Source organism: Microcaecilia unicolor, chromosome 3 (genome assembly GCF_901765095.1).
Source record: "Microcaecilia unicolor chromosome 3, aMicUni1.1, whole genome shotgun sequence".
Lineage (NCBI taxonomy): Eukaryota > Metazoa > Chordata > Amphibia > Gymnophiona > Siphonopidae > Microcaecilia > Microcaecilia unicolor.
In genome coordinates this window covers 379700146-379727518 of record NC_044033.1, presented here as the reverse complement: position 1 = coordinate 379727518, position 27373 = coordinate 379700146, and the positions used below count along the sequence as shown (strand labels likewise).

The 27373-nt window shown below is 46.3% G+C and overlaps 1 protein-coding gene across 2 annotated transcripts in view; it reads left to right on the top strand.

Moving 5' to 3' along the window:
• DTNB (dystrobrevin beta) overlaps nucleotides 1-27373 on the top strand; it is a 425808-nt gene that overhangs the window by 276473 nt on the left and 121962 nt on the right. Inside the window, exon 16 of one of the 2 annotated variants that reach the window (XM_030198634.1) lies at nucleotides 11786-11806. The exons of the other annotated variant lie outside the window; for it this stretch is intronic. Coding sequence (XP_030054494.1) covers nucleotides 11786-11806 — 21 coding nt within the window. The remainder of the gene's footprint in view (nucleotides 1-11785; nucleotides 11807-27373) is intronic. 2 annotated transcript variants of the gene reach the window in all.

Below are 27373 nucleotides of genomic sequence, written 5' to 3'. Positions count from 1 at the left end.
TCTAACAACCCTCCCAACCCACACTCTCTGATGGAAATACCCTTGGTGTAATATATGAGAACAAACAAAAGAAAAGTAGTTCATAGTATCCCAATTAATGTACCTCTCCCAGACTCATAAAAAACAGCAGGAATAGCTGATCACTCTCCTGTTATGGACTGTCATGTCATATATAGCCTGAAAAGTAGTGCCCAACAAAATGTTTAAAAGGGGCTCATTATGCAATTGCCATGCCCTTAAAGTATGTCACAATACATCTTGACAAGATTTAGCATAAGTAAGGAAAGAAGACAACACACTCTAGAATTTAATCCATTTTCCTCTTAGGTGCCAGGTGATTTAGGGAAGTGGACCTCTTCAGCAGCTTGCCATTCTTAATCATTTTGCTATACCAGTCCAGACAAGTAGGTTATGCCCAGCAGTTGAAGGCAGAGAAAAAATATTCTAATGATATTAGTGGTATAAAAAGTGGTGCAGCCATGATTCTGTCAATATTTCTCTCCTTCCAGCAGCTGGTGCCGGTCAGACTGATGCAGCAGGACTTTTATGGTTAATAGTCCTGACCCCCACCCCCACCCCCCCTGGATGTATGCTACAGCCTGTGCCAGCGGTTGAGGCTGGCAAGTGAAAGCTCCCAGCATTCAGATTATGATCCTACTCCTAGTTGAGCTTGGATGGGCTTGCTTTCCCTCTGTAGCCTCGATGCCATGGCTCAAGGGCCTTTGTTCAGTGAGGCTATCTGGCACAGGCAGCTACAGGGCCTTGCTAGAAGGGGTACCCCTCATCTTCCCTCTGCAGAATTAACAAAAATATATTGGACTCCCCTAACTTTATTCTCTTGCTAAGAAAATAAAGTCACTTCAAAAGAAGAAAGGTTTATGACTGGAGCCATCCTCTCTTTTGGGGAGGCTTCTATTCCCACTGCAGCACTGCAGTTTTCATCAGTGGCCTTTTAGTCATCAGACTGCTATTCTTTCATCTGCTCCTGGGAGGATCATGTTTTGCTTCTTTCTGGATCAAGGAGGTTGGTCTCATAGTGGAGGCCATGGGGGGACTCACAGTTGTACTTGGGCCACAATTCTGTCATGCTTAGGTAGTCTCATTCTGGGTTCCAGACCCCTGCTCTGTGTGAGCCACTTGAGGGTCTCATGGTCTGAGACCTAGGATCCTCGTGAAGGGTCTTCTGATCATAATCAGCATCCTAGGTTCCCTGGTTGGGAATCTGGACACCACTTGGTGCTAGTCCAACCCTTGTCCTTTGTGGAAAAATGTTGAGGGAGCAGTGAGTCCGGATGGTAATGATCTTTCCCTGGGAAATCCTTGCCGGAAGTCGGAGAATTGTCCTAGAGCCAGGGGTTCTCAACTCAGTTCTTAGGACACACTTAGCCAGTCAGGTTTTCAGGATACCCACAATGAATATGCATGAGATAGATTTGCATGAACTACTCTAATTCTGTGCAAATCTATCTCATGTATGTTCATTATGGGTATCCTGAAAACCTGACTGGCTAAGTGTGCCCCAAGGACTGGGTTGAGAACCCCTGCCCTAGAGGAAGAGGATGATTCTTCAGTAGTACATGTGTTTTACTGGGAGGAGTTATTCACTTATTGATCAAGTTGTGTCCTCCCTTCAAATTTCCATAGCTTTACAGGAGAAGATTTCTGATGATGATCCTATCCTCAAGATTTTGAGAAAACCTGTTAAGGCTTTTCCACTTCAGACCTTTGCCATACATGGTGTTTGAAGAATGGGAAGACCTAGATTTGGTTCTAAGGGGTTCCAGTGTGATGAATAAGTTGTAAACCTTCCCTAGATTAATTTGGACTACCCTTTTCATGTTCTGAAAGTGAATGCCTTAGTGATGACATTGACCAAAATAACCATAATTCCAATTGAAGGAGGTTCTGTTCTTAGGCATGTTCATAACAGGAAGGTAAAGATGCTCCTTAAACAGGCCTTTATCGTTCTGCTGCCCTTGGGGTCCAGGTGGTGATCTTTAGAGGTTAGGTATCTTGGGAACTGATATGCTGGATCCAGTAGCTCCAGTTTCAGTGGAGGTAGCTCTTTTCCAGTCGGGAGCTGATTGCTGGGTTTCAGCAGGGAGCCCTTCCTGGCCACTTCCTCCCCTAAAGTTGGATCCAGCATTTGTTGCTCCTCCTCTACTTCCTCCTGCTGATCCTGTTGTGACTCTGCTAGCTCTTCTTCTTCTTCCTCCTCCTCCTCTTTATGTTGGCCTTCGTTCTCCTCTTCCTCTTCCTCTTCACTGCTTCTATGTGGAACATTCAAACCTGCGTGTAGTCAAAATGGATTGCCAGTCATAGCCACACTATAGGGAGATATCAGCTTTGTATGATGGTTATTGATGTGCAGTCACCTGTTAGATGCAAACTTTATTAGTGGGTGCCTAACTGGTTGGACATAATTTGCTGACAAATGTGTGAGAGGTTACATCAGTAGTTGTTTGGCCTACAGGTCAGATATTTCTCTCTTATCTGTAGGTGATATGGATTAACATGAATGGGTGAGATAATGAGGTTCATGTGGACACATGAGGATTTGTGGTGTGGCAGAGGGAGCCAAATGTGGCAGGCATGTGTGATGCTTCTGGCATGAGTTCGAATAGGCCAGTGACATTTAAGGTGGTATATTGGGATGCTGCCTGGAAGTGATGTGGTTCAGCACATATTTTATGTATATGCATATGGTCCTCAAGGACCTTTATAGAGAACTGGGTATAGCGATTGTAGGTGATGCCATCTACCATCTCCTTCTCTCCAGAGATCCCATGTAAATGTCCCAAGCTTTCTTGAATTCATATGCAGTCTTCATCTCCTCCACTGGGAGGCCATTCCATGCATTTACCCTTTCCTTGAAGACATATTTCCATAGTTTACTCCTGAGTCTGTCCTCTTTCACCATCATTCCAGAGCATCCTTTCAGTTGAAAGAGACTCACCTCCTGTGCATTTATGCCACAGATGTATTTAAATGTGTCTATCATATCTTCCACCTTTCTTCCAAAGTATATTACTTGAGATCTTTGTCTATCCCTATCTGCTTTGTGACAAAGACCACTGACCATTTTAATAGCTCCCCACTAGATTGACTCCATACTGTTTGTCTTTTTGAAGTTGCGTTCTCCAGAATTGTATGCAGTACTCTTAGGCCCCGATTTTCAGAAGCAAATGCGGGTGCTAGAGGTCAGCACTGTACTAGCGCCCGGATTAACCAGCACACAATGCTTAGAGACCCATAGTGCATGAAATAATGAGCTTGAGAAAGATCACCACAAGTATCATGCTAATGTAGTCAAAAGGATGTAAATAAGGTCATTTTCTATTCCCTGTAATGCTCAGAGAACAACGTGCTGAACAAGGGGCCCTTACTGCTGGAAACCTTATGCCAGCTTGGAGCAGGTTTTAGGCTGTCTGAAAAGGTGGGGAAGCATTTTTAGGTTTTGAACCAGTGATGAACCCAGCAGTGCCCTGTCGATTTAAAGAGCTTTTTCAGTAACACACTCTCCATGAATCCAATCCAAGACAGTTCATCCTCACATAACATCCAGGGCACAGGAGAACAGGAGTTAGCTCTGTCCAGGACATGTGATGTCAGCTTCATCCAGTCAGCTGAAGGCTGGTAGCAATACAGCTCCCTCTGCCCATGGAAGCTCCACTTACCACAAATATCTGCCGCACTGATGCCTCTTCCCCCTGGCCATGCAGTGCTCCCTGCTCCCCAGTTTGACTGGCATAAGCACAAGAACTTTGCTTACCGCATACCCCAAGCACAATCTTCCGCCTTAACTTCCTAATGCTTAATGCTAACAGTGCACAGATTATTTGCGTACTATTAGCTTTGAGCATTAGGGAGGGGGTTTTTTTCAGTGCTGTGCCAGCGCTATTTTGAATATTGGGGCTTAAATGAGGTATTGCCAGAAACTTGTATGGAGACATTATCACCTCCTTTTTCCTGCTGGCCATTCCTCTTCCTGTGCATCCAGGCATCCTTCTGGCTTTTGCCATTGCATTTTTGTTACCTGTTTGGCCACTTTAAGATCATCACATATGATCACCCCCAAGTCCTCCTCCTCTTTAGTACATATAAGTACTTCACCCCCTAAACTCTACCATTCCCTCGAATTCTTGTAGCCCAAATGCATGGCACTAGGATGTCTACCCTATTGCAGATTTTGGTATCATCCACAAAGAGGTAAACCTTATCAGACAGACCTTGTGCAATATTGCTTACAAAAATATTGAAAGAACCAGCCCAAGAACTGAGGCTTTCAGCCCACCACTGGTAACACCATTTCCTCAGATTGAGTTCCACTTACCACTACCCTTTGTTGCCTTCCACTCAGCCTAACCCAGTCAGTGCCATGGACACAGGACATGAGCCCTTAGACCGCAGCTGAAGCTGTGGCAGACAAGTCCACTGGGCTGGCACAAGACAGGAGTCGGAACAAGAACCAAGGTAGGACAGGGCAGAGCTAGATTGAGCAAGGCAAGACTAGACAGGACAAGTCTAGATTGAGCAAGGCAAGACTAGACAGGACAAGTCTAGATTGAGCAAGATAGGACTAGAAAGGACAAGGCTAGACTGAGCAAGGCAGGACTAGACAAGATTGGGCAAGGCAACACTAGGCAAGACACAGAGGGACAAGACAAAAGAGATGAGACAAGGACCAGATCCACATGGGGCTAGAACTGATACCCAGACAGGACAAGACAAGAAAAGGAACTAGGCTAAAACTGGGTCCAGACAGGGAACACTAGGACTGGATATGTACGGGACTGGACAAGGCAACGAACAAGACAGATGAGGCTGGGACTAGACACTAAAAACAAAGCAAGGCGCGGAGAAAGGCAAGGTCTAGGCAAGACTGGGCTAGTCAGGGCAAGGACAAGAGTTCAAGGCAAGACTGGCTGGGTCCATAGCAGGGCAAAGTCTGGAGACAAATTAGAGCTGGATCTTGGCAGGAACTCGCAGGGCTGGAGTTTGGCGGGAGCTTGGAGACAAGGCAGGGCTGGAGCTTGGTAGGAACTCGGAGATGAGTCAGGGCTGGAGCTTGACTGGAACTCTGAGACGAATCAGGGCTGGAGCTTGGAAGGAAATGAGACAAGGCAAGGCTGGAGTTTGACAGGAACTTGGAGGCAAGGCTGAGTCCAATGCAAGGTCTGGAAACTAGGCAAGGCTGGAACAGGAAGACAGGACAAGGCTGAAGAACTCATTGCGAAGGCCCCAAAGAAGGACCTGGGCCTTCCTTAAATGTGCCCAGGCCCGTGATGTCACTCTAGGCACACCTCCCGGGATACATGCAGCTGGCCCTAGAAACAAGGGCACTCAGCACACATGCCTATGGGAATGTCCACGATGCCGCCACACCAGAGGATACCGTGGGACCAGGCCACAGGGCAAGACAGGAGCGATGGTAGTTCGGGGTGCGGGGTAGGAGACATGGCAGGGCTGTGACTGTCAGTCACTTTAGGACCCATACCAAGGGCACTCAGTTTATTTATAAGTCATCTGTGCAGAACCATGTCAAAGTCTTTGCTAAAATCTACCACATCTAGCTCGCTCCCTCGATCCAACTTTCTGGTCACTCAGTCAAAAAAATTAATTAGACTTATCTGACAAGACCAGCATTTCCGTTAATTTAATAACCACAGAGTTCAGACTAACCGGCCTGTAGTTCCCAATCCTTCCGCTTTTGTGGAGAGGGGCCATATCTATCCTTCTCCAGTCCTCCAAGACTCCTCCGAACTCAGAGAATAAGTGAAAAGATCAGACAGTGGAGCCACCAGAGCGTCCTTAAGTTCCTTCAGTACTCTCAGATTTATGTCATCCAGCCCCATTGCTATGCCCACCTTTAACTAAGGGTATACCACAATTCCTATTTATGTTTGTCTTCTGCAGTCCTACTCCCGGCCCTTCATTTGTGAACACAGAACAGAAAAATTTGTTAAGCAATTCCACTTATCCTTATCAACTTCTATATATTCCTCCCCTTCATCCTTGAGCCTCACAATGCTACCCTTTGCACTTCCTCATCACTAACATATCTTTAAAAAATAAAATAAAATCTTGTGGCCCCCATTTTACTGTGTTGGATATTTTTCTTCCATTTGTGTCTTTGCTTTCCTTTCAACTTTACCAGCTTGTCTTAGCTTTTCCAGATGATGTTGGCTGTCGTCCTCTTTCTGTGATCTCTTGTAGGTTACTATTTCAGTTACTATTTTTGAGAGCCAAAGTGGCCTTTTTTTTCTTCTTCCTTTTATTTACTTTCTTCTTACTTTTATTTACTTTCCTAACAAAAAGGTTTATTGGCCTTAAAGTAGCTCCTTTCAGTTTTGCCCCCTTCCTACTTCTTCCAGATGTTCCCGTCCAGCTAACAATTCCTTGAGATAATCACCCATCTCAATAAAGTTAGGTTTTGGGGGGTTTTTTGTTTGTTTTTTTTTAAGTCTTGAATTTTCAATTTTGAATGAACCTTTTCCACACAAGTCTTAATACTGAACCACACCATCCAGTGATCACTGGATGCCAGATGATCATCCATTATAACATCAGAAACTCTCCCTATTTGTAAGCACTATGTCTAGTATGGTCCCATCCCATGTGGGTTCCATTACCATATGCTGGAACAGATCTCCCTTTAGAGAATCCAGGATCTCCCTACTAGAAGACCCTGCTAAAAGGGACACGCAACTATGCTTTGGATGTCTTCAGTTAAATCTCTGTCCTGTTCTGCCTTTGAAGTTGTTTTGTATATCACACCAATGTACATTTTCTTTTCTCTCTTACCAGAATAACACATAGTGCCTCTTCCTTACCCTCTAAGTCCTGTAATTCTGTCACTTTAGGGTTATCTTTAACACATATAATGCCACTCCCTCTCCCTTTCTTTTCTACCTTGTCGTTCCTGAACAGATTATAGCCTAGTACGTATGTTCTTCCCTTTGTTACTTGAATGTTCACTTTATCATCCATGTTATATATCTATTACCAATTGTATCTTTACTCTGAAATGACATAAGTCATGACAGAAAATTGTACGCCATATTGAGCCTGCAAATAGGTGGGAAAATGTGGGATATAAAAGCAATAAATAACAGAGATTTGCTTGCATTGCTTCCATTACATTCAAACCTCTCTCATGAATATTTATTGTGGATATCCTGACAACCTGATGGTTGGGGTGCCTCCAGGACCAGGTTTGGGAACCACTGGCCTAGTATAACTATATCGTAGTCATGGTTCTCTGTGGACCACGTCTCTGTGGTAGCTACTAAATTGAAATCAGCCTCTTCCATCACTGCTTCTAGATCCAAAACCTTATATATTGTTTTCTCCAAGGACAAGCAGGCATAATATTCTCACATATGGGTGACGTAATCCACGGAGCTCGGTGTGGACACTGCAAAGTGCACCGTCATTTTAAATCTTTCAGGCAGTGCCCCCCACCGCACATGCACTAGAGCCTTCCCGCCCGACGTGTGAAGCAGAGGTGTTTTCAGTCTCTCCTCGGCACTAAAACTAGTAGAACTTGAGGACATGAATTGAGGTTGGAGGGGGGCAGACTCAGGACTAATGTCAGGGTGGTGGATATGTGGAATGCCCTCCCGCAGGAGGTGGTGGAGATGAAAACGGTAATGGAATTCAAACATGCGTGGGATAAACACAAAGGAATCCGGTTTAGAAGGAATGGTTCCATGGAATCTTAGCGGAGATTGGGTGGCGACGCTGGTAATTGGGGAAACAAAGCGAGAGATGGGCAGACTTCTACGGTCTATGCCCTGATCGTGACTGAATAGATAGGGATGGGCTGGAGTGTAAATTTTAAGGGGTTTCGACGTTAGCTTCAGAACTTAGTACAAGAACAGTACTGGGCAGACTTCTACGGTTTGTGCCCTGAGAAAGGCAAGGACAAATCAAACTCGGGTATACATATAAAGTAACACATACCATGTAAAATGAGTGTAAAAAATGAGTAATTTCTTTTCAATTTTCGGCCCAAGGGGCGTCTGAGCCTTTTCCTGCCTGGGAATCATTGACCTTTTTTGGGTACGGAATTACTTGAGCTCCCTGGGCCATAGAGCCTTTTCACCTTGTGTCTGCCATTTTTCCTTCCTTGTCATTGAGGGTGCTGATTAGCTTTAAGAAGCGTACTTGATGCAATAGGACTATTTCAGACAAAGACCCCATAATCGGTGTGTTCAGTGCCTAGGTCCAGACCACGGAGACATTCACTGTAACCTCTGGCAGCACATGCAGGTGAGGTCTCTTAGAGCCCACAGACCCCCAGTGTGAAAAACCTTTTGGTTCTGCATCGACAACTGCATCAAGCATGGCAGGAAACTCGTACTCTATGTGGAACCTACATCGGCATCATCGAGAGGGTGCTGCATCGGACATGATGCTGCAAACGTGTCAGGACTCTATGTCCTTGTCATTGGTGTTATATGCAGTGAGGGACCTGCAGCACAAGAATCTAAGAAGCATTGCCATCGTTCTCCCTCCAGACACTCGGCCCATACCTCTCCTGCATCGATGTCCTCCATAAACGTAAGCGTTCATGCAGCAATGACTGCTCTCCTTCTCTGTAGCTCATATCGAGCCTTCGAGGTCTTCCAGGCCTCCTACATCTGCACAGCTCAAAAAAAATCCCCAAATTCAGAGTCTACCAATCAGAGAGGGGTCAGAATCTCATGAGCTCCTCTTACTCCCATCTGTTCTGCTTCCTCACCAGACAGAAGTCAAATCATCAGAATTTTTAACAAAACCCATGGAAAAGAAATACTTATACTGTAGTTTTATCCTTGGTATATTCAGAGCTGGATTTAAAATATTTGGGGTGGAGCAGTTGTCCTCCCTCCCCCCCCCCCCTTCCACATTTTCAGAACTGCATGCCTCACATGGAGCATCAACTTAAGCAAGAAAATTCAGCACAGGGCCTCATGTCCTGATGAGCAATGTAGTGATGCCACCCTCTTCTCCCGTTACTATAGAAACCTGTGTCCATCCATTTCAGAGCTGTCAGTGTGTGAGAGCTGGCATGCCTCATGCTGAGTTTTCTTGCTGAAATTGCTGCTGTGGGGTAGGCAGCATGCACTAAAGCTAGTGGCAGACCCAGATGGTAGTAGCTTTGTAGTGGTAGTAAAATTTGGTTTCAGAAGCCCCTATATTACTTATAACCAACACAGTCCTCAGGACACATCCAGCTATTCGGCTTTTTAGAATATCCACAGTGAATATGAATGAGACAGAACTGAATACAATACCTCTCTTGTAAGCAAACCTATCTCATGCCTGTTCATGGATATTCTGAAAACCTCACTGGCTGGGTGGCTCCTGATAACTGGTTGAGATCCACTGGTCTAAATCCTGGCTTTCATATATTTTATTTAGATAAATTTAAAAACAAATGGTGAAAAAATAAAGGTTAATAATATAGATCTATTTTTAGTGATACAGCTAATCTCTTTATAAACAAAAAATAAGTGATCAATTAAAAGCATAGCTATCAAAAGGTAGTCACCTTTTGATTGAACTTAATACATCTGTATCATCTACATCTTGTTTGAGCCTTATTTCTACAGATTCACAAAGATTAATATAACAATTACAATACTTTGCTCAAAAATATAAATTATGGAATGCCTGTGCCTTTTTCAAGGAAAATTAATCTTATTCCTGGGTTACATACCATGATTACAGATTCAGAGTACCTCAGTGTCTATGGCAAAGAATTCCAGCTCATGTGTTAAGACCTAGAGGCAGATGCAGCAACCAAACGTAAAAAAATCTAAATCGTTAAAGTCCCTAACGATTTTAAAATAACGAAAAATGCACCAAAAAAAAAAGTCACACATGCTGAGATCGGTAGTGAAACGTACAATGTATCAAAGAATCACAATACACATCGTTAATCGGCCCCCAAATCATGCGCAGAGCAGCCAAGCGTTATGTTAGCTGCTCTGCGCATGCCACAAACAGTCAAAACACAGTCAAATCGCAAGCACATGGCTCCCAAATAAAAACAAAAATAAAAAAAAAGGGTCGGGAGGGGGCAAGGGCGCTCATCAGGAGCGTCCTGTACTGACGGCCTTGCCCCCCCCCCCCCCCCCGCTGCTCCCCACTTTCCGCCGCTCCCCCCACCCCGAAAAAGCAAAATTCTAGCAGCCCCTGCCCCCTCCCCACTTTCCGCCGCTCCCCCCACCCCGAAAAAGCAAACTTCTAGAAGCCCCTGCCCCCCTCCCTTCCTCACTACTCTCTCACCTCAGCTCCGCCTCCCGACATCCTCCGTCCGTGCCCCGCCCCCTTTTGGGGTCGTCGCCGCCATTCCCCTCCTCCATCGGGCCCCCCTTCCTCTTACCGGGCCCGTGCAGCGCCTCTCTCCTCTGTCCGAAGGCGCTGCACGGGCAAGAAGAAAGCTGAATCAGCTGATGCCTGCCTTCGCCTAGCTTCGATAGAGCGTCTTTCTCCTCCTGGGCCCGCCCCTGTCTGACGTCAGTAACCTACGTAGGTTACTGACGTCAGACAGGGGCGGGCGCAGCAGAAGAAAGACGCGCCATCGCGAAGGCAGGCATCAGCTGATTCAGCTTTCTTCTTGCCCGTGCAGCGCCTTCGGACAGAGGAGAGAGGCGCTGCACGGGCCCGGTAAGATGAAGGGGGGCCCGATGGAGGAGGGGAATGGCGGCGACGACCCCAAAAGGGGGCGGGGCACGGATGGAGGATGTCGGGAGGCGGAGCTGAGGTGAGAGAGTAGTGAGGAAGGGAGGGGGGCAGGGGCTTCTAGAAGTTTGCTTTTTCGGGGTGGGGGGAGCGGCGGAAAGTGGGGAGCAGCGGGGGGGAGGGGGGCAAGGCCGTCCGTACAGGACGCTCCTGATGAGCGCCCTTGCCCCCTCCCGATCCTATTTTTATTTTTTTATGTGTTTTCTGAGGTCCTTTGGACCAATCACAGCGCTTTTAGCTCTGCTAATGCGCTGGGATTGGCTCAAAGTTTGTTTATTTTTTCACTTAACACTTTTTCCTGCCACGGAGCTGTCCTAACGAGAGGTCCAGACCTCTCGTTAGTTTTCCTGCCTTTTTCCTGCGTAAAGGCAATCGGAAAAGGTTAGTGCATGTCGTTTCAATGGGGTTTTCACACTAATTGCTCATCTCCATTCCGTTTTCGTTAGCTGCTACTGTCGTCGGAAAATAGGCTTAAGTGCATGGAAAGGATAGGAAATTCTTCCCTGAGGGCTCATTTAACGATGAAAAACGTTTAGTGCATCTACCTCCTAGTGCTGAGGTATGCTGATTCTGGTGTTAATACCCTCTTTGGGGCATTTAGAGTGTCTTTTACTAAAGATTAGGGCAATTTAGTTATTATTTATTTAAAAACTTTTATTCCATTTAATCCAAAGTTCTTAGTGGATCACAAATTCATACACAAATCATCTTAGATTAACATACAAAGAATATATTAACAGACATTCTTTGCAGCAGGGCCCATAGGAATAAAATGGGTTCTGTGCAGATAACATGCACTAGTCTTTAGTAAAAGAACCCTTAATTCTCTTACAAATCTTCTGTTTCATTTCAATAATATAACTAGTAAATATAACGTATGTAATACTGCAATGTGGGAATTATTACCTCTGAATTTCTTAACCATTTGTCCCTATACACAATTGTATAAGTCATATTGAGTCTCTGTTCTGTTTCTTTGTACTGTCCTTTTAATGTGATGACTAACATATCCTATTTCTCTTTTCACTTTCCTGTTTGCCATGGGCCCAAGGAGGAAGAGCAAAAGCAGGCAGTAAGTTGACTTTAGTTTGCAGGCATTCTGTTTCTGTATGAACAACATAAAACTTCTCTTAAGACTATTTCTTGGAAAGGATTTTATGTGATCTTTAATGTTTTTGTTCAAAGGACTTGTGATGTTATCTTGGAGTACTCTCTCTTGGAGCACTCTGTCTTTTACATGCTGTGCTAGATCTTTTCAGAGTCCAGGCATGATATGAGCTGATTAAACCTCTAATCTTTACCAAATCATTTTTATTTATATGTGGTCAGTATATTCATTTTCTTGAAATGTTCTAACTCAAATCACAAAATGTAGCCTACTTAAACACTGCCACCTAAAGCATCCTAAATAGTCACACGATTCGGTTATGATTCAGTTATGTAATGATCTCTCACACTGCCTTGAACCTTTTTTAAGTTTCGTAATGCTTAAGACCGTTGATGCACCATCTGATGCTGTAAGAAATTCCTGAGACCAACTGTTTACATTTCTTTATTTCTTTTGAACCAGAAGCCTTTTACTTCAATTTTTTTTTTAAATTCCTCCTCTTATCTATTCCTAAGGTCCTGTCCATTATTCATCATAAGTTGAAGCACATTCAGTAAGCCTTTTATTTTTCTAAACATGTTTATAAAAATGTTTTTCTTGTTCTTTTGCTTATGCTCTGGTAAATCACATGGTATTAAAGCTCTTCACTGGCTTCAAAAACTCCTATTGCAGATACGTGGCCCTACAGAACCTCTGTGATGTCAGCCACAGGTTCTTGGGAGAAGGACATAATGTGAGATTTACTTAAGGATGCCTCCTTTAACTACTAGATGCCAACAGGAGAAAACCTTATGCTCACAGCACCAAAAAAAAAAATCCAAAGCGAGCTCCAAAATGTCTTTTTGGAAGTTTAGTGAGGTTTAATCAAGTATGAGGCTGAGGAAAGTATACTGGTAACCTGGTTCTGTTAAAACTAGTGTGATCTCTTGTCACATCCCAGCGTATAACCCTTGTTCATAAAACACTTCAGTACAAGATATTTCTTCACAAAACTTCCAACTTGACTTATAAAAGTATCAAGGCCTGAGTCAACATGGCCATGTTTCGCCAATGCTGCTTCAGGACAGAGGCCCGTGCCCCACTGCGCATGTGCGGAGTGCCTTCCCACCTGTCGCGTGACCGCGCATTTGTTTTTCACTGTGTGAGGAGCAGCAGTGTTCTCAGTCGCTCCTTTTATCACCCGGGAAAAGAGCCTCTTTTTTTTGTGTGTGCTGATTCGCTATTTCACGATTTTTTTCCCTTCATTTCTTTTATTATTATTATTTTTTTTTTTAAAAACCAAACCCTTCTTGTTTTAGATTTTGGCCCGCGTTAAAGTTTTCTTTGTTTTTCGTTGTGGGCCGCACTTAGGCTTGCTCAATCAGGGTTTTTCTCTCTTGTGCCTTTCTTTTTCTTTAGGCACAATCGAGTCTTTCAAGTTAGCCAAATCTGTTTTCCCTTCCATGTCATCGAAGACTCCCAGTGGCTTTAAACGTTGTACTCGGTGCAACCGGACCATCTCAGGTACTGATACACATTCTTGGTGTATTCAGTGCCTTGAGCCCGACCACAGCCTGGCAAATTGTGTTCTTTGTCTTCGTATGAAGAAAAGGACACAAATTTCCCAAGAGGCTCAAAGAGAGAAACATTTTGGAGCTCAGTCCAGTCCTTCGAGGTCAGCATTGACATCATAAGTACATAAGTATTGCCATACTGGGAAAGACCAAAGGTCCATCAAGCCCAGCGTCCTGTTTCCAACAGTGGCCAATCCAGGTCACAAATACCTGGCAAGATCCCAAAAAAGTTAAATACATTTTATGCTGTTTATCCCAGAAATAAGCAGTGGATTTTCTCCAAGTCATTAATAATGGTCTATGGACTTTTCATTTAGGAAGTCCAAACCTCTTTTAAAACTCCGTAAAGCTAACTACTACATTCTCTGGCAACAAATTCTAGAGTTTAATTACATGCTGAGTGATGAAAACATTTCTCCGATTCGTTTTAAATTTTCGACATTGTAGCTTCATCGCATGCCCCCACTGATTATTTTATAGACCTCTGTCTTATCTCTTCTCAGCCGCCTTTTCTCCTAGCTGAAGAGCCCTAGCCGCTTTAGCGGTGGCGTCGACATCGAGGGAGGCATCGACATCGGGAGTCGAGGTAGGGATGGCTGCTGCGAGGCCCAGAGACACTGGGAGCAGTGAGGCGTTGAGTGGGTCTCCACCTGCCTTGAGGCCTCCTGCTGTGCAGGCCCCCCAGAACCGCCCTTCGTTGGACCCGACCCCAAGGCAACATGAGGATTTGATGTCATCCTCGGCACCGAGGAGCCTTGGTGAGGTGCATTGGGCGAAGGCCAAGAAGCACCGTCATTGATCTTCTTCGATGCACGGTGCCGAGAGCTCCGGGATGCCGAGGGATCCGGCACCTGAGAAGCATTGACGCCGCGAGGATTGCTCCCCCTCCATGCGAGAGTTGTGGACGCATGTGTCTCCCAGCAGCCGAGATCCTGCTCCCACGCCCCAGGCGCTTCTCCAACTTGATCTCCAGCCGGCACCACAGCCTTTACCAATGGTGGCTCTCGACGAGCGTATCTGGGCCTTGCTCCCTGAGCTTTTGGAAAGCTTGCTGTATCGGCATCGGGGGTGCCTGCGCCTACCATGGTCTTCTGTTACAGCCCCATCTGGCCCTCAGCCTGCGGTGCGGCCTCCAGCACCGGCGTCACTTGCGGCCCCAGTGTTTACTGCCACCCAGGCCGGTTCTCCTTCGATGTCAGTGGAGGAAGCTTCACTGGAGTCGAGGCGGGAACCGACACCGAACTGAAATCCATGGGTCCTCAATGTCGAGGCGGGCTCGGACATCCTAATGAGAAGTGTTGTGTGAATTGGAAAAGGATCCCAGTTACTTTTTTTTTGTTTTGTTACATTTGTACCCCGCGCTTTCCCACTCATGGCAGGCTCAATGCGGCTTACACGGGGCAATGGAGGGTTAAGTGACTTGCCCAGAGTCACAAGGAGCTGCCTGTGCCTGAAGTGGGAATTGAACTCAGTTCCTCAGTTTTCCAGGACCAAAGTCCACCACCCTAACCACTAGGCCACTCCTCCACTCCACTCCACTTCTCCTCAGATGAGTCCTATGGGATCCCTTCTGAGCCTTCCCCTCCTCCTGAGAGGAGACTGTCTGCCCCAGAGAGCCTCTCCTTTACATCTTTTGTACTGGAAATGGCTGAGGCCATTCCATTACCCGTAGAAGTGGAGGATGAGCCCAGGTCTAAGATGCTCGAGGTCCTGGACTATGCCTTCTACCTAAGGAGGCAGTGACAGTTCCTCTACACGAGGTACTCAGGGCAGTCCTCATGCAGAACTGGTCGTCCCCTCTGTCTGTCCCTGTGGTCCCCCCAAAAATTGATACCCAGTACCAGATCCATAGGGAACCTGGGTTGGTGAGGTCTCAGTTACCCCACAATTCCATAGTGGTGGATGCTGCTCTCAAAAGAGCCAAGAGTACTAGGGACTATGCCTTAGCTCCCCCAGGCAGAGAACCTTGAACTCTTTTGGGAGAAAGATGTATCAGGCCGCTATTCTCATCACCCGTATTCAATCTTCCCAGCTCTTCATGAGCATCTACTTGCAGAACTCGGTGAGTCATCTGTCTAGCTTGGTCGACGCGCTCCCTTCAGAGCAGGCTGAGCCTTTTCGCCAGTTGGTCAAGCAACAGAAGGTGTGTCGCAAGTTCTTTGCCAGGGACACTTGTGACACTTTCGATGTGGCATCCAGAATCTCTGCTCAAGGTATAGCAATGCACAGACTCTCATTGCTGCGTATTTCTGACCTGGACCTTTTGGTCCAGCAGAAAATGGAGGATGCCCCTTGCTGGGGGGGGGGATATACTTTTCAGAGAGAAGGCTGATGAACTGGTTGACAAGATCAAAAAGCACATTGATGCTATGTTTTCTCTCTCCCACCGGACGTCTTCTGCTACCACCTCCTCATCCAGGATGTTGTTTGGTGGGTCATGAAGTTCTTCCTATTCTAGGCGTAGGTACACTTCTGTAACTCACCAGCCTTCTCATGCTCAACCTCAGCACGTTCATTCTTGTCAACAGCGTGTGCCTAAGACCCCTACTGCTCCCCAGCAAAAGCAAGGGAAGGGCTTTTGACTGGCTCCAGCAAAGCATAGCCGCCATAAAAGTGTCCGTGCCGGACGACTTGCTGTTTGTGGGGGAGGTTAAAATTTTTTCACCAAAGGTGGCCTCTCATAACCTCTGACCGGTGAGTTGTTCAAATAGTCCTTCTAGGATACACCCTCAATTTGATATCGAAGCCTCCAAATTGCCCACCGAGAGCTTATTCAGTAAGCTCTCAGCACAAGCAGGTACTTGCAGAGGAACTCTCTGCCCTTCTAAAGAACCATGCAGTCAAACCCATTCCACCGGGGGAAGGAGGGCAGGGATTCTATTCCAGGTAACTCCTTGTGTAGAAAAAGACAAGGGGGATGCATCCCATCCTAGACCTAAGGGCCATGAACAAATTCCTTGGGCACCCTTCTTCCCACGATTCAGGAAAACGATTGGCTATGCTCTCTGGACTTAAAGGATGCATATACACACATCCCGATACTTCCAGCTCACAGGAAATATCTTCGATTTTGGCTAGGAACACATCATTTTCAGTACTGCATATTGCCTTTTGGCCTGCGTGAGCTCCCAAGATATTTACCAAATGTCTAGCGGTAGTTGTAGCGACGCTACACAGAGTGGGAGTGCATGTGTTCCCTTATCTCAACGATTGGCTGGTGAAGAGCACCTCTGAGGAAGGTGCTTGAGAGTCCATACGGAAGACTATTCAGGTGCTGGAGCTACTAGGGTTCGTAATAAACTACCCCAAGTTCCATCTCCATCCTGTCCAACAGTTGGAATTTAGGAGCCTTGCTCGACACACAGACTGTCCAAGCCTATCTTCCAGAGATACGTGCGGACAACCATCTGTCCCTCGCGTACAAGGTTCGGACATCACAGCAGGTCACAGCTCGGCATATGTTGAGGTTGTTGGGCCACATGGCTTCCGCTGTGTATGTTACACCCATGGCACATCTTCAGTGGTATCAAGCCACGGGGAGTCATCCGAGTGTCCCCCGAGCTCGTATGCTCTCTTCAGTGGTGGACAATTGGGTCCAATCTGACCTTGGGACTTCCATTTCAAATTCCTCAGCTACAAAAAGTACTGACGATGGATGCATCTCTCCTGGGGTGGGGGGCTCATGTAGATGGGCTTCACACTCAAGGAGCCTGGTCCCCCCAGGAAACAGATCTTCAGATCAATCTCCTGGAGCTCCGAGCGATCTGGAATTCTCTAAAGGCTTTCAGAGTTCGGTTGTCCAACCAGATTATCTTAGTTCAAACAGACAGGTTGTGATGTATTATACCAACAAGCAGGGGGGCACCGGATCTCGCCCACTGTGTCAGGAAGCTGTCCAGATGTGGCTGTGGGCACACCAACATGGCATGTTTCTCCAAGCCACTTATCTGGCAAGCGTAAACAACGGCCTGGCTGACAGACTGAGCAGGATAATGCAACCTCACGAGTGGTCTCTGAATATGGGCGTAGCCCGCAAGATCTTCCGAGCATAGGGCACCCCCTCGGTGGATCTTTTTGCCACTCATCTCAATCACAAGGTCCCTCAGTTCTGTTCCAGGATTCAGACTAGCGTCAAATGCCTTCCTTCTTCATTGGGGGACAGGCCTTCTGTATGTGTATCTTCTCATAACTCTAGTGGGAAAGACTTTGTTGAAACTCATTAAAGACCACAGAACCATGATTCTGATCGCGCCCTACTGGCCCCGTCAGATTTGGTTCCCTCTTCTTCTGGAATTGTTTTCCAACCCTCATCACACAGAGTGAGGGGTTACTTCTATCCTCCAGTCTCTGGCTGTCACGGCCTGGATGTTGACAGCCTAAAATTTGCTTCCATGGATCTTTCGGAGGGTGTCTCCCTGGTCTTGCTTGCATCCAGGAAAGATTCCACTAAGAGGTGTTACTCTTTTAAATGGAGAGGGTTTGCCGTCTGGTGTGACAGCAAGGCTGTAGATCCCCTTTCTTTTTCTACACTGACCCTGCTTGAGTACCTTCTACACTTATCAGAGTCTGGTCTGAAGACCAACTCCGTAAGGGTTCATCTTAGTGCAATTAGTGCTTATCACCACCATGTAGAAGGTAAGCCTATCTCTGCACAGGCTTTAGTTTTTCGCTTCATGAGAGGTTTGCTTTTATCAAAGCCCCCTATCAAACCTCCACCAGTGTCATGGGATCTCAATGTCATTCTCACCCAGCTGATGAAAGCTCCTTTTGAGCCACTGAATTCCTGCCACCTGAAGTACTGGACCTGGAAGGTCGTTTTTTCTTGGTGGCTGTTACTTCAGCTCGTAGGGTAAGTAAGCTTCAGGCCTTAGTAGTAGATACACCTTATACTAAGTTTCATCACAACAACAAAGTAGTCCTCCACACGTACTCTGAAGTTTGTGCCGAAGGTGGTGTTGGAGTTCCATCAGTCGATTGTCTTGCCTACCATTTTTTTCCCGACCCCATGCCCACCCTGGAGAAATCAGTTTGCACACCTTGGACTGCAAGAGACCGTTGGCCTTTTACATGGAGTGGACAAAGCCCTTCAGACAGTCTGCCCGGTTGTTTGTTTCTCTTGATCCCAACAGGAGGGGAGTCGCCATTGGTAAACACACCATTTCCAATTGGCTAGCAGATTGCATTTCCTTCGCTTATGCCCAAGCTGGGTTGACTTTGGAGGGTCATGTCACGGCTCATAATGTTAGAGCCATGGCTGCGTCAGTGGCCCACTTAAAGTCTGCCTCCATTGAAGAGATTTGCAAGGCTGCGACATGGTCTTCAGTCCACACATTCACATCTCGCTACTGCCTTGAGCGGGATACCCGACGCGACAGTCGGTTTGGGCAGTTATTGTTGCGAATCTGTTTGGAGTTTAGTATCCAACTTTAATCCTCCTAGGCCCATTTTGTTCTGTTCCAGGCTGCACTCTCAGCTAGTTTGTATATAGTTTCGGGTTAATCTATGTTATATCCTCGCCATTGTGAGGCCCAATTGACCACTGTTTGTTGTTTTGGGTGAGCCTGGATTTTAGGGATTCCCACTTGTGAGTATTATTAAGCCTGCTTGTCCTTGGAGAAAGTGAGGATACTTATCTGTAACAGGTATTCTCCGAGGACAGCATGCTTATTCTCACAATCCCGTCCACTTCCCCTTGGAGTTGTTTCTTTCTACTTTTTTCTTATGCTGTTGGATTAAATTGAGGAATGTGGTCGCGCAATGGGCGGGAAGGCATTCCTCGCATGCATAGTGTTGCGCAGCACGCACAACAGAAGGCTCTGGCAACGTTTTTGCTATCTGTCATGCCGGTTCCTGGGCTGACACGGATCGTCGACCCATTTGTGAGAATAATAAGCCTGCTGTCCTCGGAGAATACCTGCTACAGGTATCTTCGCCTTGCTGAACATATACTTAGATTGGAGTAATGGGGCAAAGCCAGTAAGGATTTTGCAAAGGGAAACCTTGCCTCATCCGCTATATATGTTTTAGGGGGTGAATAAACATGTAGATAAAGTATCCTGTGGAACTTTGTAAGGCTAAGTGCTTTGAAAATGAGTCCCATAGTAAGTGACGGCAGATAAAGACCTGAATGGTCCATCCAGTGTGCCCAACAGTCACATTCATTAACAATTCAAGATTAAATCAACAATTTTTTTTTAAATTTGGATTTTGTTCACACCTTTTCAGAAGTAGCTCAAGGTGAGTTATATTCAGGTACACTGGATATTTCTCTGTCCCAGGAGGGCTCACAATCTAAGTTTGCACCTGAGGCAATGGAGGGTTAAGTGACTTGCCCAAGATCACAAGGAGCGGCAGTGGGATTTGAACCAGCCACCTCTGGATTGCAGGACCAGTGCTCTAACCACTAGGCCACTCCTCCACAATGAACATGCTATTATATACTTGATCGTGGTCTTTCTTTGGTGTTTCTGGGACATAGACCGTAGAAGCCGTCCCAGCTCTGTCCTTATGTTCCAACTATTGGAGTTGCCATAAAGGCCTATCCGAATCTGTCTTGTCATTTGCAGGACACAGACCATACAAGTCTGCCCATCACTGTCCTCATGTTCCAAATTACTGGAGTTTCCTTTGAAGCTCTGGCCAACCCATCCTAAACCAGATTGCTATATGCGGGACTCAGACCGTACAAGCCAGCCCAGCACTAGTCTTAAGTTGATACAGCCAGAGTTACCATCTAAGCACCATTTGACATGCAAACACATATGCAGCCCTTTAAGTTTCGTTTTTTATACCATTCATTTTCTAATTGGAGATGTTCTGTGTTCATCCCATGCCTTTTTAAATTCTGTTAGTTTTTTTCTCCACCACATCCCTCAGAAGGGCATTCCAGGCATCAGTCACCCTCTCCGTGAAAAAGAATTTTCTGACGTTACTCCTAAGTCTTCCACCCCGCACCTCAGTTCATGTCCTCTAGTTTTACCAGTTTCCCTTCTCTGGAAAATATTTATTTCTATATTAATACCTTTCAAGTATTTAAACGTCTGTGTCATATTTCCTCTTTCCCTCCTTTTCTCTAGGGTATACATATTCAGGTCTTCCAGTCTCTTCTCATACGTCTTTTGGCGCAAGCCCCATATTGTTTTTGTTGCCTTTCTGTGGATCGCTTCATGTCTTCTTATATCTTTAGCAAGATATGGCCTCCAAAACTGAACACAGTACTCCAGGTGAGGCCTCACCGATGACTTGTACAGGGGCATCAACACCTCCTTCTGCTGGTTATACCTCTCCCTATACAGCCTAGCATCCTTCTGGCTAGGGCCACTGCCTTGTCACACTGTTTCATCACCTTCAGATACTATCACTCCAGGATCCTTCTCCCTGTCTATGCATTTCAGACCCTCAACGTCTCCCTTGGATTTCTACTACCTAAGTGGATCACTTTGCACTTCTTTGCATTGAATTTTAATTGCCAAACATTAGAACAGTCTTCTAACTTTTACAGATCTTTTTTTATGTTTTCCACTCCCTCTAGGGGGGCCACTCTGTTATAAATCTTGGTATCATCTGCAGAAAGGCAAACCTTATCTTCTAACCCTTCGGCAATGTCGCTCATAAATACACTGAACAGAATTGGCCCCAGCACTGATCCTTGAGGCACTCCACTACTCAGTTTTTCTTCCTCCAAGTGAATTCCATTAACCACCATCCTCTGGCATCTGTCTGTCAACCAGTTCCTAATCCAGTTCACAACTTTGGTGTCCTAACTTCAGCCTGTCAAGTTTATTCAAGAGCCTCCTGTGAGGAACCTTATCAAAGGCTTTGCTGAAATCTAAGTAGAGCACATCTAGCGCATGTCCTTGATCTAATTCTCTGGTAAGCCAGTCAAAGAATTCAATCAGATTCGTTTGGCACAATTTACCTTTGGTAAAACCATGTTGTCTCGGATCTTGTAACCTATTGGATTCCAAGAAATTTACTATCCTTTCCTTCAGCATCACTTCCATTATTTTTCCAGTAACCAAAATGAGGCTTGCCAGCTTGTAGTTTCCAGATTCTTCTCTGCCACTACTTTTGTGAAGAGGGATCACATCCACTTATCCAATCTCACAGACCCGCTCCCATCTGCAAGGATTTATTAAACAAATCTTTAAGAGAACCCACCAGAACCTCTCTGAGCTCCCTCAATCCTGAGATGAATTCCGCCTGGTCCCTTGGCTTTGTCCACCTTCATTTTCATAAACACTTTTTTCTTTGAGTGGTGCTATATTATTATTAGCATTTGTATAGTGCTACCAGACGCACGCAGCACTGAACACCTGACACAGAGAGACAGTCCCTGCTCAATAGAGCTTACAATCTAAAATAATACAGAGAGACAAGACAATTAAGGGCGAGGGAAGTACTGGGTGAGAAGGAACAAGGGGGGGAGGCAAATGAGTAGTGGCTAGGAGCCAAAAGCAGCAGTGAAAAGGTGGGTTTTCAGCATAGATTTGAAAACAGGTAGAGATGGAGCTAGATGTACAGGCTCAGGAAGTTTATTCCAGGCATAAGGTGCCGTGAGAGAAAAGGAACGAAGCCTGGAGTTAGCAGTAGAGGAGAAGGGAGACGACGAGAGATTTGTCCAGTGAGCGGAGGTCACAGGGAGGAATGTAGGGAGAGATGAGAGTGGAGAGGTAATGGGGGGCTGCAGAATGGATGCATTTAAAGGTCAGTAAGAGAAGTTTGAACTGTATACCGCTATATCCGCTCCATTCTCATATGTACCTTTGCCAATCAATTGTTGTCCTTCTTCAGGATTTTCTTCCGTGAACACAGAGCAGAAGTATTTGTTTAGCACGTTTGCTTTTTCCTCATCATTATCCACATAGCAGTTCACAGCATCTTTCAGTCTCACAATTCCATTTTTAGTCTCCTTTCACTAATGTACCTGAAAAGATTCTTGCCACCCCTCCTTACATTTCTAGCCATTTGTTCTTCCGTTTGCCAGGGGCGTAGCTACGGGTGGGCCTGGATGGGCCCAGGCCCACCCAATTTCAGCTCAGGCCCGCCCAAGCGCGCACACATTGCAGCAGAAACGGCACCCGCTCTGGCTCAGCTGATCTTTCCAGACTCGCAGCGGCGAACTGGCAGGCGGCGGTAGTAAAAGCATAAAGCAGCCAGGCTCCTCGACTCCATTCTTCGCTTCCCTGCCCTCTCTGCGTCCCGGCCGCCCGCCTGAAAGGAAATGACATCAGAGGAATCCTTTGATGCAATTTCCTTTTGGGCGGGCGGCCGGGACGCAGAGAGGGCAGGGAAGCGAAGAACGGAGTTGAGGAGCCTGACTGCTTTATGCTTTTACTACCGCCAGTTCGCCGCTGCGACTAGAGATGGAGGGAAGGAACTGGAAGCCATTTAGAAAATCTCTGTCTACTCCCCCGCGCAGCCGTCGCCGTTCACTCAAATCACAGCAAGCAAACCTGTGAGCTGCTGCCTGCATCCACGTTGTCGTTCTTTATTGTTGGTAAGCAGAGGGTGGTGAGCAGAGGGAAGGATGGGACTGGGAGGGGTGGGGAGCAGAGGGAAGGAGCAGGAGATGGATGGGACTGGGAGGGGTGGGGAGCAGAGGGAAGGAGCAAGAGATGGATGGGACTGGGAGAGGAGGTGAGCAGAGGGAAGGAGCAGGAAATGGATGGGACTGGGAGGGGTGGGGAGCAGAGGGAAGGAGCAGGAGATGGATGGGACTGGGAGGGTGGTGAGTACAGAGTATGGGGAATGGGGGACTAATGAAGTGGGTGAAAGATGGGGGAGGAATTTAGGAGACTGGGTAAGGGAGAGACAGAGGGGGGAATGGGAGTGCTGGAGAGGGAATGAGAGGGAGATGGTCAAAGGGGAGAGAGGAGCATCGATGGACATGGATGGGAGGACAGGGCCTAGGGAGAGAGGAGAAATTGCTGGACATGGAAAGGAGGGCAGGGGAGAGAGGAGGGTTGCTGGACATGGGTGGATGGAGGGGAGGGCAGGGAGAGAATTGTTGGACATGGATGGAGGGGAAGGAAGGGAAGACAGGAAGGAGATGCACATGGATGGAGGGGAGAAAGAAGAAATTCTGGACATGGATGGAGGGGAGGGAAGACAGAGGAAGGAGATGCACATGGATGGAGGGGAAGGGAGAGATAAGAAATTCTGGACATGGATGGAGGGGAGGGAAGACAGAGGAAGGAGATGCACATGGATGGAGGGGAAGGGAGAGAGAAGAAATGCTGACATGGATGGAGGGGAGGGAAGAGAGAGGAAAGAGATGATATGAGGGAAAAGGAAGAGAGGAGAAAAACTGCACATGGATGGAGAAAACAGGCAGAAGCTGGATCCACTGGACAGTCAAGTCTGCGGCGGACCCAGCTTTTACTTACAGGTGTAGAGCAAGAAATGAAGAAGAAAGGAGGAAAATAAAGAAATAAATGGAAAGGAAGCCCTGGAAACAGAGTTAAGAGGACAGATAGCAGCAGAATCAGATACTGGGCCAGCATGATAAGAAAAACAAAGTCACCAGACAACAAAGGTAGAAAAAATCATTTTATTTTCATTATAGTGTTGGAATATGTCCACTTTGAGAATCAGGTGCTCAACATTAAACGTTTATATTTATTCACTTATTTATGGCATTTTATCCCACATTAAACGTGAATTAGATTGGAACCTGGGATCATTTATTTTTTTTTTCCTGGAGAGAGTAATGCATTGCCTCCCCCCCCCCCCCCCCCCCCCCGGCTCTCTCCCCGGCTATAGCCAGCTCTGCAATTTTGAGGGGAGGTGGGGGGGGGGGCGCAGAGGTGGACCGGGGAGAGAGCCTGTTGTTAAACATTTACCAGCAAACCACTGTCTAGTGCCCACCCATCCAACCTGTTGGCCCACCCAAAAATTGACTTCTGGCTACGCCACTGCCGTTTGCGCTTTTTCCATAAGTATCTCTCTTGGCTTCTTTCAGTTTCATTCGCTATTCCTCTCCGTTTCTCCTCTTGAGTTTTTCTGTATGTTGTGAACGCCAACCTTTTAGGCTTTATTTTCTCAGCCACTTGCTTGGAGAACCATAGTTTCCTTTTTCTACTACTACTACTACTACTACTACTACTATTTAGCATTTCTATAGCGCTACAAGGCATACGCAGCGCTGTACAAACATAGAAGAAAGACAGTCCCTGCTCAAAGAGCTTACAATCTAATAGACAAAAAAATAAATAAAGTAATCAAATCAATTAATGTGAACGGGAAGGAAGAGAGGAGGGTAGGTGGAGGCGAGTGGTTACAAGTGGTTACGAGTCAAAAGCAATGTTAAAGAGGTGGGTTTTCAGTCTAGATTTAAAGGTGGCCAAGGATGGGGCAAGACGTAGGGGCTCAGGAAGTTTATTCCAGGCGTAGGGTGCAGCGAGACAGAAGGCGCGAAGTCTGGAGTTGGCAGTAGTGGAGAAGGGAACAGATAAGAAGGATTTATCCATGGAGCGGAGTGCACGGGAAGGGGTGTAGGGAAGGACGAGTGTGGAGAGATACTGGGGAGCAGCAGAGTGAGTACATTTATAGGTTAGTAGGAGAAGTTTGAACAGGATGCGAAAACGGATAGGGAGCCAGTGAAGGGTCTTGAGGAGAGGGGTAGTATGAGTAAAGCGACCCTGGCGGAAGATGAGACGGGCAGCAGAGTTTTGAACTGACTGGAGAGGGGAGAGGTGACTAAGTGGGAGGCCAGCAAGAAGCAGATTGCAGTAGTCTAAACGAGAGGTGACAAGGGTGTGGATGAGGGTTTTGGTAGAGTGCTCGGAAAGAAAGGGGCGGATTTTACGGATGTTGTAAAGAAAGAAACGACAGGTCTTGGCGGTCTGCTGGATATGAGCAGAGAAGGAGAGAGAAGAGTCAAAGATGACCCCAAGGTTTCGAGCTGAGGAGACAGGGAGAATGAGAGAGCCATCAACAGAAATAGAAAACGGGGGGAGCGGGGAGGTGGGTTTGGGGGGGAAAATGAGAAGCTCGGTTTTGGTCATATTTAATTTCAGGTGGCGTTGAGACATCCAGGCAGCAATGTCAGACAAGCACGCTGAAACTTTGGTTTGGATGCAAGGTGAGATATCAGGGGTAGAAAGGTAGATTTGGGAGTCATCAGCATAGAGGTGGTAGGAAAAGCCATGGGATGAGATTAATGAACCAAGGGAAGAAGTGTAGATAGAAAAGAGGAGGGGACCAAGAACAGAACCCTGGGGTACGCCGACAGGCAGAGGGATAGAAGTAGAAGAGGATCCACCAGAGTGAACACTAAAGGTGCGGAGGGAGAGGTAGGAAGAGAACCAGGAAAGGACAGAGCCCTGGAATCCAAGTGAGGACAGGGTATCGAGAAGTATGCTGTGATCGACAGTGTCAAAAGCAGCGGAAAGATCAAGAAGAATGAGGATGGAATATTGACCTCTGGATTTAGCCAGTAATAGGTCATTGGAGACTTTAGTAAGCGCAGTTTCGGTTGAGTGGAGAGGGCGAAAACCAGATTGTAATGGGTCAAGAATAGCATGTGAGGAGAGAAAATCAAGGCAGCGGCGGTGAACAGCGGCTTTTGTTTACTTTCCATACATAAAGGTCAGTAGCCATATTCATAGCTCCTTTCAGCCTGGACCACTGCCTTTCCACTTCTCGTATGTTCTTCCAGCCCATCAGCTCGCTCTTCAGGTATTCCCCCATTTTACTAAAGTCAGGTCTAGGCTTAAACCCCACCTCTTTGCTACTGCTTTCGACTCCTAACCATGACTCTCTTACTCAACACCCTCACTTATCACCCCTACCACTGCAATTTCCCCACCCCTAGCTGTCTGTCCAATTTAGATTGTAAGCTCTGTTGATCAGGGACTGTCTTTTCATGTTAATTTGTACAGCGCTGCGTAAGTCTAGTAGCGCTATAGAAATGTTTAATAGTAGTAGTAGTAGTAATGTTTGAAGTCCAGGACTTTGAGTTTTGAGCATCTGCCCTCTGCTTTAGCTGTTATATGAAACCAAACCGCTTGATGATCACTTCTGCCTAGGTGGGCACCCACTCAGACATTACTACTACTACTTAACATTTCTAAAGCGCTACCAGGGTTACGCAGCGCTGTACAGTTTAGACCACTTTCCCCATTTGTGAGCACCAGATCCAGCATCACTCCTTCCCTTATGGGTTCCATCACCATTTTTCTGAGCAGTGCACTTTGAAAGGCATCTATGATCTCTCTACGTCTTTCCGATTCCACAGATGAAACTTTCCAATCCACATCCGACAGATTGAAACCACCCCTCCCCCCAGCAACAGCACCTCTCTTTTCTTTCCCAACTTTTGGATATCTTTAGCCAGATCTTTATCTAGTACCTCGGAGGTCTGTAGTCAACACCCATGTGGTCAGAGGTTCCATTATCTCTTTTCAAGATGATCCATATCGCTTCTTCCTTTCTCTGGGTTCCTGGTATTTTAGTCGTTCTGATATCATTTCTCACATACAGAGCTACTCCGCCACCTTTATGACCATCTCTATCCTTCTTAAATAGATTATAGCCTGGTATGTTTGCATCCCATTCATGGGAATCATTGAACCATGTCTCCGTGATAGCAACAATGTCTAAGTCTGCCTTTAACATCAAGGCTTGCAGATCATGAACTTTGTTGCTTAGACTGTGAGCATTTGTTGTCATCGCTTTCCAACTACATTTCAATGGCAGTCTCATCTTCTGTTTAGTATTTTTATGTTTAGTTGGTAAGAAGTGATTTGCTAATATTGTTTTCATTGCTTTCTTTGCTACTGTCACATCTTGTCTTTAGCTGGGGATGACCACTGGAAATGACCTGCCTCCATATGCCACCTCTGCCTTCCAGTTTAAATGCCTAGAAACATATTGTCTGAATTTCTCACCAAGGATTTTTTTTCCTGCCACAGTGAGGTGTAGCCCATTGTTACAATATAGTCTTTTGTTTTTCTATTACAAAAAACTTACAAAA